The 14,308-nt window shown below is 40.7% G+C and overlaps 1 protein-coding gene across 1 annotated transcript; it reads left to right on the top strand.

The window, feature by feature from the left end:
* Nucleotides 1-2,070: 2,070 nt before the first annotated feature.
* On the top strand, nucleotides 2,071-5,052 carry LOC138372566 (A-kinase anchor protein 5-like). Its single transcript, XM_069338046.1, has 4 exons — nucleotides 2,071-2,077; nucleotides 2,800-3,630; nucleotides 3,966-4,030; nucleotides 4,870-5,052. Exons 1-4 carry the CDS (start codon nucleotides 2,071-2,073, stop codon nucleotides 5,050-5,052), a joined length of 1,086 nt encoding a protein of 361 aa, XP_069194147.1.
* Nucleotides 5,053-14,308: the final 9,256 nt, after the last annotated feature.

The following is a 14,308-nucleotide window of genomic DNA, read 5'->3' as shown; positions in this document are numbered from 1 at the left end:
GAGATAAGTCCTAGCTCTACCAGGTACTCAAAGTTCAATACACTGTGGTCACTCATTCCCAAAGGCGCTTCCATCTTAACTTCCCTTATAGTTAAGAGTTATAGTTATAACTTCCCTTCCCTTATATGTGTGTGTGTGTGTGTGTGTGTGTGTGTGTGTGTGTGTGTGTGTGTGTGTGTGTGTGTGTGTGTGAGAGTGAGTTAGACAGAAATAAATGTAGTAGATATAACGGAAAGGTAGCTGGATCACAAAATTACGTAGATTAATTTACTAAGGGTTAAGAGAATTGGATTAGAGGAAGGGAAGTCTGAAAATATGAGAAGAGGAAAGACAGCATGGAGGAAATGATTCTGCAACATTAAAGGTCAATGGCCAAACAGCAATAAGACAAGATGGATAAGCAGAGGTATAGAACTGACGCCTACTATAGAGATGAAATTAAGAATGAGAAAAAGTAAGGAGTATATAAAAAAAAACTGAAGAGAAGAATCTGTGTATTTAAAGCACTCATAGCTGAATGCAAACCTGAATCAGTGCCTGGAAAAAAATAAGGTCAGTAGCACAAAAAATGTGCTCGTACCACATACCACTAAGAAACAAAGAAAGGAAGAGATGCAGATGGAAACTGCAACGACGTTCCCTCTGAAAACGAAAAAAAACAAATTGCAGAACAACTTGAGAGTTACACTCTGTCTCAAGAACGACGAAGAAGGCCAGTTAATGAAATAAAAACTATTGAACTAAAGCTACAGGAATCATACACAATCCAGGAGAGACAAAGAGAGCATAAGGCCATCAGTGAAATATAAAGAAATCCGAAATATTTTTTCTCCAATGCAAAATCAAGATAAAAAAATACACTTTGTATCGGGCCCCTGCGAAAGGGAGATGGAACTCTCACCGATGACAACAAAGAAATGAGCGAGTTACTGAGGAAGCAGTACCACTCTGTTTATAGCGAGCCACTAAACACACTGAAGATTTATAACTGAAGTGAATTCTTCATGGATGTGATACAAACATCAAATCATATATCAGACGTCACCCTATCCCCACTGGATTTTGAAGAAGTCATAAACAGTATGCCTATGCATTCTGAACCAGACTCTGATTTTTGGAACGCCATATTCATAGAGAACTGTAAACAAAAACTATTGTAGGCCCTTAGCATTCTTTGGAGACAATGCCTAGATACTGGCGTTATCCCTGACATACTAAAAACAGCAGAGATAGCACCACTTCATAAAGGAGGAATTAAGACCAAGGCAAAAAATTACAGACCGATTGGACTTACATCACTAATCATAAAAATCTTTTAAAGGGTGATAATAAGTAAGATAACAAAATACATGCAATCACAGCAGCTCGATAACCCCGGACAACATTTTTTCAGAACAGGGCGCTCTTGCCTATCACAGTTGCTGAACCACTATGACATGACCTTAGATGCCATTGAAGACTAGCAAAACGCAGATGTAATTTACACAGATTTCGCAAAACCCTTCGACAAATGTGACTATGGTGTTATTGCACACAAAATGCGTTCAAAGGAATCACCGGAAAAAATTAGGCAGATGATCCACAATTTCCTGAAAAACAGAACCCAATGTGTAATAGTCAACAAAATAAAATCCGGTCCATCAACTGTGATGAGCTCAGTCACCCAGGATACTGTGCTTGATCCAGTACTTTTTCTCATCCATATATCGGACATAGACAAGGACACAATCTATAGTACTGTACCATCCTTTGCAGATGACACTAGGATTTGAATGACTGTAGCCATAGAGAGCCATAGTTTGCTGTGTCCATTGAGGACACAGCAAACCTCCAATCAGATGTAAATCAGGTCTTTCAATGGGGGTACAGAAAATAATATTGTATTTAATTAAGATAAGTTCCAGCTCATGCGCTACGGAATAATTGAAGCTATAAAAACGGAAACCATGTACAAAACGCAGTCAAATCATAACATAGAACGAAAAAGCAATGTAAAGTATTTGGGTGTACTCATGTTGGAAGACCTGACCTTTAAAGAACACAATAAAGTCGCCGTCACAAATGAAAAAAATGACAGGTTTGATAACAAGAACCTTTCACACTAGAGCGGCTATGCCACTGATGAAACTTTTCATGACGCTAGTGCTCGCTAGAGCGGAATACTGTTGTACAATGACAGCCTCCTTCAAAGCAGGAGAAATTGCTGACTTGGAGAGCCTGCAGTGATCCTTTACTGCTAGAATCCACTCAATAAAACATCTAAACTATCGGGACCGACTAAAATGTCTAAATCTGTATTCTCTTGAGCGCAGGCGGGAGAGATGCATAATAACTTACACGTGGAAAATATTTGAGGGGCTGGTTCCAAACCTGCACACAGAAATACCACCACATGAGACCAGAAGGCATGGCAGGATGTGCAGAATACCCCCATTGAAGAGCAGAGGTGCAATAGGTACTCTGAGAGAGAACTCTATCAACATCAGAGGCCTGAAACTGTTCAATACGCTTCCACTACATATAAGGGGCATAACTGACCGACCCCTCACAGTGTTCAAGAAAGAACTTGAGAAACACCACCAAAGGAAACCTGATCAACCAGGCTGTGATTCATACGTCAGGCTGCGGGCAGCCGTGTCCTACAGTCTGGTTGACCTGTCTAGCAACAAGGAGGCCTGGTCGGGGACCGGGCCGCGGGGCCGTTGAGCCCCAAAATCATCGCAAGGTTACCGCAAAGATTAGCTAGATGAGAGGAAGGGATAGCCAGTGAGGTAGAGGTAGACACAGCTCGTGAGGTAGAGGTAGAACAAGCTCGTGAGGTAGAGGTAGACACAGCTCGTGAGGTAGAGGTAGACACAGCTCGTGAGGTAGAGGTAGACACAGCTCGTGAGGTAGAGGTAGACACAGCTCGTGAGGTAGAGGTAGACACAGCTCGTGAGGGAGAGGTAGACACTGTTCGTGAGGGAGAGGTAGACACAGCTCGTGAGGTAGAGGTAGAACAAGCTCGTGAGGGAGAGGTAGACACAGCTCGTGAGGGAGAGGTAGACACAGCTCGTGAGGGAGAGGTAGACACAGCTCGTGAGGGAGAGGTAGACACAGCTTGTGAGGGAGAGGTAGACACAGCTTGTGAGGGAGAGGCAGACACAGCTCGTGAGGGAGAGGCAGACACAGCTCGTGAGGGAGAGGCAGACACAGCTCGTGAGGGAGAGGTAGACACAGCTCGTGAGGGAGAGGTAGACACAGCTCGTGAGGGAGAGGCAGACACAGCTTGTGAGGGAGAGGCAGACACAGCTCGTGAGGGAGAGGCAGACACAGCTCGTGAGGGAGAGGCAGACACAGCTTGTGAGGGAGAGGCAGACACAGCTTGTGAGGGAGAGGTAGACACAGCTTGTGACGGAGAGGCAGACACAGCTTGTGAGGGAGAGGCAGACACAGCTCGTGAGGGAGAGGCAGACACAGCTCGTGAGGGAGAGGCAGACACAGCTCGTGAGGGAGAGGCAGACACAGCTTGTGAGGGAGAGGCAGACACAGCTTGTGAGGGAGAGGTAGACACAGCTTGTGACGGAGAGGCAGACACAGCTTGTGAGGGAGAGGCAGACACAGCTTGTGAGGGAGAGGCAGACACAGCTTGTGAGGGAGAGGCAGACACAGCTTGTGAGGGAGAGGCAGACACAGCTTGTGAGGGAGAGGCAGACACAGCTCGTGAGGGAGAGGCAGACACAGCTTGTGAGGGAGAGGCAGACACAGCTTGTGAGGGAGAGGCAGACACAGCTTGTGAGGGTGTAGGCAAAATGAGGTTTGGAGGCAGGTTGTTTACATTAAGAAAACTAAAATGAAAACTGAACCATAAACAGATACAATCTTTAATACAATAATTATTTAAAGTTGATGAGAATCGTAGTGACGAAATCGCAAAGAAAGATGACAATTGTAATACAGGTAATATTACAACGGTATTCGTAAAGATGATGCAGACAAAAGTGAGACAAAGTGGATTAATTTAAGTTTATACTCAGAAATACCATATAAGGTAAACAGACTGGTTTCTTATGTGAATGAAATAGACGTGTTAGTAGTAACAGTCAATGTACCAGATGTTGAGCTCCTCATATACAACACCTACAACCTCCACCCCCCCCCCCCCCCACCCTTGGCTACGCGCGAAAATGTAATTACTACAGAGGGGGGATTTATAATGTTCATCATCAAGAGTTAGATTAGACTGGAACAGCCAATGTTGATGGCCGTAATTTGCTGAAGTTCCGCGAGAAATTCCTGGCATTGTACTTCTCAAGAGGGTCGGGGATGCTCTCGCACATCCAAGGGGATTTCCTTCATCTAACGTTAATCTCAACTGCGGTCAAACATCAGGCGAAGTGGTAAGCAGACCCCTTGATCACGACCGATGAATGTGCTTCTATTACAATGCTAAACATAGAACGATCTTCAATACCACCTTCTATGCCAAGGTAGAATAAAAAAATATATATATATATACCGAGAGGAACTTAAAAAATGCTCTGATACATGCCACCAGAAGAAATGATCATATATGAGACAAACAAAGCAATTCCAGTCATATATCCGATGAAACACAAGAACAATGTGTTTTCTGTGTCTACAATGAAGAAACAATTAATTCTACAGTGAAGAAATTAAAGAGCACAACCAGAGTTACATCTTCCGAAAACATTTCATGAACAACCCCGCACTAGAAAGCAAAACCCTTACTAAGAGAGCGGTGATACTTGAAGCAGGACGAGTTCCTTGAGCTGAAGGAAGCAAAATGGTGTTAGTGGTGCCAAACTCTATATGCTCACATTAAAGTTATTATAGGTAGCTCAACCAGACCATTTGCTTTGTAATCAGGCATTGCTGGATGCTGGTGGACTTGCTGGCCAATCTGTAGATAGAGTAGCATCATATCAGCTTCCTGTGCTGGTCAAAAGGCAACAGCAACAATTACAACCGAAGATGTTAACAGCGATTCAAGAGAATATAGCCACAAACAACAAATGGGACTCTTCCTTTAAAAACCAAGATGTAATCTGAGCCAAAAGATGGCAGTAAGGACACTAAACCAGGTGCTGATAAAAATTACATATTCTATGATCACATATGCGGGTCCTGCTGGAGAAGAAGGGATATTGGACGTTATCAATGCGTGTTGGGCGCTAGGTAAGTTTCCGACCTCTTGCAAGAAGACAGACATAATTTTAATTCCTAAGCCGAAAGAATCTAGCATTTTCGGACCCATTTCATTAACACCATACATTAATATCACAGAATGAACGTTCTAATACAGGCTACTTTGGATGACTAGCGATCTTTATATATGTGGCATAACTAGAGGAATAGGCACTATCAACTGCATAGCAGCAAGTCCTAAAAATAGTTAAATCAGGTTCGGTTGAAGTGATCTTCCTTGATCTTGAAAAAAGCATTGCTACTTGCAGGCACACAAGCAATTTTAGAAGCGTTAGATTCAAGTCTACCTTAGTAACAGGAATGCCAGATTAAAGCTGCAGGACATGTCTGACTACCAATTGAATCAGAATGGGACTTCAAGGACTACTTTAACAATAGTCTTTCCAAAAAAACTATGTTAATAGGCCATTGGCAGAAGGGGTTAAATTGCTATTCTATGCCTATAATAGAGCATTAATCGACACAGGTCCTTCACTCTTAAAACAGCACAGAGGGGGCTAGAACAAGAATCATCAGAATGATTTTAGGAATTAAAATATCTGCACTGAAATATGAGGTAATGAGAACCGTGGGCAACACTCTGAGAGGCGCCTTCACGTTCAAGGTATTTACCTCCAGTGGGTTACTCAGTATCAGAAATATGGAGTGTGGACCGATTCTGAAATTACATTTTATGTCTCTCCCATCTCCCCCCTCCCCACACACACACACACTTGTACTCACAAGCAAACATTTACGCATAACCACTCACAATCACTCATACAAGCACTACCCGTGTTGGCTGGCTGGCGTTCCTCTCCCTCATAACTGCCCTCACAGCACCAAAAAATTTCTTCTCTTCTGGACCTTCTTCACATTTCTACCTCCATTCTCCAACCTCATAAAAATGCTCCTCAAATATTTGAAATTCTCGAATCCTCTCACCATCTAACCCAATTTTATAATCTGACTCTCCTCGTGTTTCCCAGGTGCCGTCATACGTGTTCAAGACACTACTTACATTATCTCCCTTTTCTCATCTTCTCCTCCTTTCAGCGCTCCTTTCGTGTCGTGTTCCCATAGTTTTGTAATTCGATGCTCTATCGAATTCAATTCTAAGTCTTCAGTTAAATTCCATTTTTCAGAAATTGTTCTGGAGGAGAGTGCTTCATAAATAATACCCGGTCGGATTTCTCTCCCTCCCTTTATATTTACTCTCCCTTTCCTTCTTCCTTCCCTCTCATTTCTATCTCACTCTCCGTCCCCTTTCACTCTCCCTTATTTTACCAGAGCCTTTTACTTTTCATCTCCCTTCCCTCTCGGTCTCCTCACAATAATTATTCCTGGACACACGCGCACACACTCTTCCTCACCCCACCCACACTATCTGGTGACTGCTCACACTGTGGTCGGGGCGAGCCAGAGGTACCAAGTGTGATAGGACACTAGAGTGTGACACACCTGTATAAACAAATAAGTAGATGAAATTGTTTCTCGACGCAATATAAGTATACGTTTTATATACAAATATATATGTATATTATATATATATATTATATATATATATATTATATATATATATATATATATATATATATATATATATATATATATATATATATATATATATATATATATATATATAATGTCGTACCTAGCAGCCAGAACGCACTTCTCAGCCTACTATGCAAGGCCCGATTTGCCTAATAAGCCAAGTTTTCCTGAATTAATATATTTTCTCAAATTTTTTTCTTACGAAATGATAAAGCTACCCATTTCATTATGTATGAGGTCAATTTTTTTTATTAGAGTTAAAAATAACGAAGATATATGACCGAACCTAACCAACCCTACCTAACCTAACCTATCTTTATAGGTTAGGTTAGGTAGCCGAAAAAGTTAGGTTAGGTTAGGTAGTCGAAAAAACATTAATTCATGAAAACTTGGCTTATTAGGCAAATCGGGCCTTGCGTAGTAGGCTGAGAAGTGCGTTCTGGCTACTAGGTACGACATATATATATATATATATATATATATGTCGTACCTAGTAGCCAGAACGCACTTCTCAGCCTACAATTCAGGGCCCGATTTGCCTAATAAGCCAAGTTTTCCTGAATTAATATATTTTATCAAATTTTTTTCTTATGAAATGATAAAGCTACCCATTTCATTATGTATGAGGTCATTTTTTTTTTATTGGAGTTAAAATTAACGTAGATATATGACCGAACCTAACCAACCCTACCTAACCTAACCTAACCTACCTTTATGGGTTAGGTTAGGTTAGGTAGCCGAAAAAGCTAGGTTAGGTTAGGTTAGGTAGGTTAGGTAGTCGAAAAACAATTAATTCATGAAAACTTGGCTTATTAGGCAAATCGGGCCTTGCATAGTAGGCTGAGAAGTGCGTTCTGGCTACTAGGTACGACATATATATATATATATATATATATAATTATATATATATATATATATATATATATATATATATATATATAATTATATATATATATATATATATATATATATATATATATATATATATATATATAATTATATATATATATATATATATATATATATATATAATTATATATATATATGTCGTACCTAGTAGCCAGAACGCACTTTTTGGCCTACTATGCAAGGCCCGATTTGCCTAACAAGCCAAGTTTTCCTGAATTAATATATTTTCTCTAATTTTTTTCTTATGAAATAATAAAGATACGCATTTCATTGCGTATGAGGTCAATTTTTTTTTATTGGAGTTAAAATTAACGTAGATATATGACCGAACCTAACCAACCCTACCTAACCTAACCTAACCTATCTTTATAGGTTAGGTTAGGTTAGGTAGCCGAAAAAGTTAGGTTAGGTTAGGTTAGGTAGGTTAGGTAGTCGAAAAACAATTAATTCATGAAAACTTGGCTTATTAGGCAAATCGGGCCTTGCATAGTAGGCTGAGAAGTGCGTTCTGGCTACTAGGTACGACATATATATATATAATTATATATATATATATATATATATATATATATATATAATTATATATATATATATATATATATATATATATATATATATATATATATAATTATATATATATATATAATTATATATATATATATGTCGTACCTAGTAGCCAGAACTCACTTCTCAGCCTACTATGCAAGGCCCGATTTGCCTAATAAGCCTAGTTTTCATGAATTAATTGTTTTTCGATTACCTAACCTACCTAACCTAACCTAACCTAACTTTTTCGGCTACCTAACCTAACCAAACCTATAAAAATAGGTTAGGTTAGGTAGGGTTGGTTAGGTTCGGTCATATATCTACTTTAATTTTATCTCCACTAAAAAACAATTGACCTCGTACATAATGAAATGGGTAGCTTTATCATTTCATAAGAAAAAAAATAGAGAAAATATATTAATTCAGGAAAACTTGGCTTAATAGGCAAATCGGGCCTTGAATAGTAGGCTGAGAAGTGAGTTCTGGCTACTAGGTACGACATATATATATATATATATATATATATATATATATATATATATATAATTATATATATATATATATATATATATATAATTATATATATATATATATATATATATATATATATATATATATATATATATATATATATATATATATATATATATATATAATTATTATATATATATATATATAATTATATATATATATATTATATATATATATATATATATATTCTCTCTCTCTCTCTCCTCTCCCCAACAATAACAGTGTATCATATGTCCAATCATTCCCGATACTGTGGTATTAGTGGCTCCCCTCGTAAGCCGAGCTACGTTTTCGTGATATCTTTTTCTAAATCCCAGCCACTGTTTCTTAGCAGTAATGCACATCTCAAGCTCTCTGGAGACTAACTACACAAATTGGATTATATTAAAGTTAAGAACAAGAAGCTAGCAAATATATGTTATTATGTATTAAAGTAAACATGAAAATGTTGATGCTTTGTATAACAAGAGCTGACTAATTACCGGGATCGTATATAATTACTTACCAAATTTGAAAACATGCTAGACTATATTATGAACAGTTTTCGAGATGTTTATAGATATTAATATATTTTTTAAGCTTGTAAAGTGTAGACTGTGAGGGGGATGAAACACACTTGGGATCTCATCTCTGATGTTCGCGAGTCTCTCATTCATTCTCCCCTGACGAGTCTTTAGTCACCTTGTTCAAAATTAGGTTTATGCATCATGATCGACCACTTCAATCATAAAAGGTTTCATATAAGTGTTGAAGAGCCTAATTGGTTATTATTGAGATAATAGTAATAACGGTGTTAATTAGGAATGTTACTTTGCAAGAGTTCGACACATGTTCATCATGGTCTTTATACTGGTGAGGTTATCTTGAGGTTATCTTGAGATGATTTCGGGGCTTTTTAGTGTCCCCGCGGCCCGGACCTCGACCAGGCCTCCACCCCCAGGAAGCAGCCCGTGACAGCTGACTAACACCCAGGTACCTATTTTACTGCTAGGTAACAGGAGCATAGGGTGAAAGAAACTCTGCCCATTGTTTCTCGCCGGCGCCTGGGATCGAACCCAGGACCACAGGATCACAAGTCCAGCGTGCTGTCCGCTCGGCCGACCGGCTCCGGTGAGGGTTAGAGAGTGTATACAATTTTTACCTCTATTATTTTAGACCGTTTCCTTCAGGTATGAAAGACACTTTTCGCTCACTGTAACGTTTAACGTTAACGCTTACTATGACTAACGTTTGTATAAATAAATACTGTCTTTACTGGAAACACTGATAATGAAATATAGTGAAAAACTGTAGTCTATCGTCTACTGGAAAACGACTTATAAAATATTAGAATGAAAACTGGTAAAATTATATTATTCGGTCCTGGGGTTTTAAGAATTTAGAGCAAACATTTCTTTGAAGAAAGAATTAATACAGCACTGATTCCTTTACAAACCTAAATATCCTATGAGCCTTTATCCCTCGTTAAGGAATGAAGCGAACAAAACTAAAGTTATTATTAGTGAATCAAACAAAACAGGTCACAGCAATAGCTCATTCGCCCGACAATACCACAAATTCAAAACCTGTAATAATGGAATTGTGCACGAGACATCTACTACAGAGAACAAAATTACCAGAAACAGAGCAGGGGAAAACAGTGAGACTAAATTACGCATAGGTTAAATATCCTGGAAAATCACATGACTGAAATTCTAACGTCAGTTTTTCCCGACTTTTCTACAACATCAACACCGATTGTCACACACAGGAACCTGCACGAACGCTTTCAACACTTTAAGGCAAACCGTTCTTTTAAAAATAACGTCGCTTTTCGCTCGTATGCGCGCTATGGCCAAAAATGGACGTAATTTGAAATGAAATCGGCTCACGAAAGTCATGTATTGTCCCGTTTTCTGTTTGAGTCCTCCGGCTTAGTCGGTAAGGTTAGGAGACGACACTTTCAGTTAACGGTTTTCATGACGTTTTGAAACTTTAGGATAATTTCCTGCCCTCCTAACCTACAAGAGGACCCTTAGCTTACTGTTTTGAAAAAAAAAATCAAAATTTTGTTTAATTTTGTTTATTTTCATATTACGTTCATTTTCGGTCATACGAGCAAACGGGCAAATTCGGACGTAATTTGTAAGAAGACAGGTTGTAGCGCATCACCGTAGCTAAAGCAAACGTTAGGCGATATTGGGCATAATTCACTACAACACCCACGTACATAAATTAAGAAAACTCAATTTAACTCATCTGGCTAAACTCATAATTGCTATAAGTGTTGCAATAACTGATACATCATATCACACACCATCGCCTCACTGAGCGCATGTTCCCTCCCTGTGTCTCACCTCTACAAGCACTAGCGCTCTGTATTATGTCTCATAAATCCCTTCCAGACTAAAATATAAATTAATTTTACGCTCAACTATTTTCTCTAGCTTTCCCGAGGGGAAACTTTGTAGGAAACTAGCTACTAGATGGTTCCATTAGTCTTTCCTCCCTATTAACAGCTCCAACGATTGCCCAACCACTTGGGCTTGACGGAAGAGAGCCACTCTTACTTCATAAAGTTCGGTGTTTATTCCCCGACCGTCCAAATGGTCTGGCACCATTCCTTTCCCTCGATCCCTTCCCAAATCCTTGTCCTGATCCCTTGCAAATGATATATATAGTCGTGATGGCTTGATGCTTTCTCCTGATAGTTGCCTCGTGTTTCTCTAAATCTATATTTAACTCTGAATGATTAGTGACCCTGTATCTTGTCCTGTTTCTTGCATTTATCTTAATTATCCTGTTCTGTTCCACCTCCTGCTTGTTTAATTGTGGAATATTTATCCCTCCACTGCCTTTCAATGACCTACCTCACCTCCCTCACATGTTACAATCGTATTCTCGCCTGCCTATCTATCTCTATCTCTACCCCCCCTCCCTCCCTCCCTCCCTCCCTCCCTCCCTCCCTCCCTCTCTCTCTCTCTCTCTCCTCTCTTCTCCACCCTCTAGCCTCTTCTCTCATCGCTGATCCCCAACCCACTCCCATCTTATCACAATCTTAACTCTATCCCCACCCTCCACTTCTCCTCAACTGATATGCAATTCGCCAGTTTCCATTTTTCCATCGTCGTCTTCTTCCTTTCTATCCCATGTAGCCATCCCCCCTCCCTCCCCCTCACCCTGAGGCGACTCCTCCTCCTCCTCTCTGCCACCTATTGCACCGCTTTTCTTCCACCTCCACTCGGCGACCTTTTCCCCTCTTCAACAGTGTTGACCTCAGCAGCAGGCCTGCCCCTCTTCCTTATCGTCCAGTCGACATCACTTTTGCTAGCGTCGTCAGCACCTGCAGGTGAGTGAGGGGACGAGGAGGTGGTGGAGAATTTGCAGACGTGCTGACCTTGTAGTGCTTATCAAATAGTAAAACCGGAGTAGTCATGTCTAGCTATTGGTGCACAGCGGACTCTTTCCTATTACTCTACTGATGTTGGAGTCTTTAATTCATATATTGCATTTGTGGGTGGAGTTAGCTTCCACTAATTCTATAATTCACTGCAGCTCACTTGCTTAATCTTATCACAAGCAAACGTCGACATTTAAGAACTCACTTCCACTTGTAGATAACTGAAAAAAAGAAGCAGACTAATAGTTCAAAGACCACGTCTTAATGAAAAGATAATTATCAGGAGAAAATACTAAGCCTGAGTACCACGGTACTCACCGTGAAAGTACTCACAATACCACGGAAAGTAAACCGTTCAAGGAGGGGAGAGTAGAGGGGGAGAAAAAAGTGTAAAACATATATAAACAAATATATAAAACATATATATACAAATATATATAATCAAGTGCCACTATATAGCACGTGTATATGATTTGGGGATAAGGATTTAGGACGGGGGCAAGGAATGGTGCCCAACCTCTTGGACGGTTGGACGGTCGGAGATTGAACGCCGACTTGCAAGAAGGGAGACTCTCGCTCTACCGTTCTGCCCAAGTGGTTGGGCACCATTCTTTTCCTGTCACCTAACGCTCACATCCCATGTTGTCACCTAACGCTCACATCCCATGTTGTCACCTGACACCCACATACATTGTTGTCACCTGACGCCCACATACATTGTTTTCACCTAACGCCCACATCCCATGTTGTCACCTGACGCCCGCGTACATTGTTGTCACCTGACGCCCACATACATTGTTTTCACCTAACGCCCACATCCCATGTTGTCACCTGACGCCCGCGTACATTGTTGTCACCTGACGCCCACATACATTGTTTTCACCTAACGCCCACATCCCATGTTGTCACCTGACGCCCGCGTACATTGTTGTCACCTGACGCCCACATATAATGTTGTCACCTGACGCCCACATATAATGTTGTCACCTGACGCCCACATATAATTTTGTCACCTGACGCCCACATATAATGTTGTCACCTGACGCCCACATATAATGTTGTCACCTGACGCCCACATATAATGTTGTCACCTGACGCCCACATATAATGTTGTCACTTGACGCCCACATATAATGTTGTCACCTGACGCCCACATATAATGTTGTCACCAGACGCTCACATACAATGTTGTCACCTGACGCCAACATATAATGTTGACACCAGACGCCCACATATAATGTTGTCACCTGACGCCCGCGTACATTGTTGTCACCTGACGCCCACATATAATGTTGTCACCTGACGCCCACATATAATGTTGTCACCTGACGCCCACATATAATGTTGTCACCAGACGCTCACATACAATGTTGTCACCTGACGCCAACATATAATGTTGTCACCAGACGCTCACATACAATGTTGTCACCAGACGCTCACATACAATGTTGACACCTGACGCCCACATATAATGTTGTCACCAGACGCTCACATACAATGTTGTCACCTGACGCACACACATAATGTTGTCACCTGACGCCCACATATAATGTTGTCACCTGACGCCCACATATAATGTTGTCACCAGACGCTCACATACAATGTTGTCACCAGACGCTCACATACAATGTTGACACCTGACGCCCACATATAATGTTGTTACCTGACGCCCGCGTACATTGTTGTCACTTACGCCCACATATAATGTCACCTGACGCCCACATATAATGTTGTCACCTGACGCCCACATATAATGTCACCTGACGCCCACATATAATGTCACCTGACGCCCACATATATTGTTGTCACCTGACGCCAACATATAATGTTGTCACCTGACGCCCACATATAATGTTGTCACCTGACGCCCACATATAATGTCACCTGACGCCCACATATATTGTTGTCACCTGACGCCCACATACAATGTTGTCACCTGACGCCAACATATAATGTTGTCACCTGACGCCCACATATAATGTTGTCACCTGACGCCCGCGTACATTGTTGTCACCTGACGCCCACATATAATGTTGTCACCTGACGCCCACATATATTGTTGTCACCTGACGCCAACATATAATGTTGTCACCTGACGCCCACATATAATGTTGTCACCTGACGGCCACATATATTGTCACCTGACGCCCACATATATTGTTGTCACCTGACGCCCACATACAATGTTGTCACCTGACGCCA

The sequence above is a fragment of the Procambarus clarkii genome, chromosome 39, assembly GCF_040958095.1.
Source record: "Procambarus clarkii isolate CNS0578487 chromosome 39, FALCON_Pclarkii_2.0, whole genome shotgun sequence".
NCBI lineage: Eukaryota > Metazoa > Arthropoda > Malacostraca > Decapoda > Cambaridae > Procambarus > Procambarus clarkii.
This window is presented reverse-complemented; position numbering and strand designations above follow the sequence as displayed.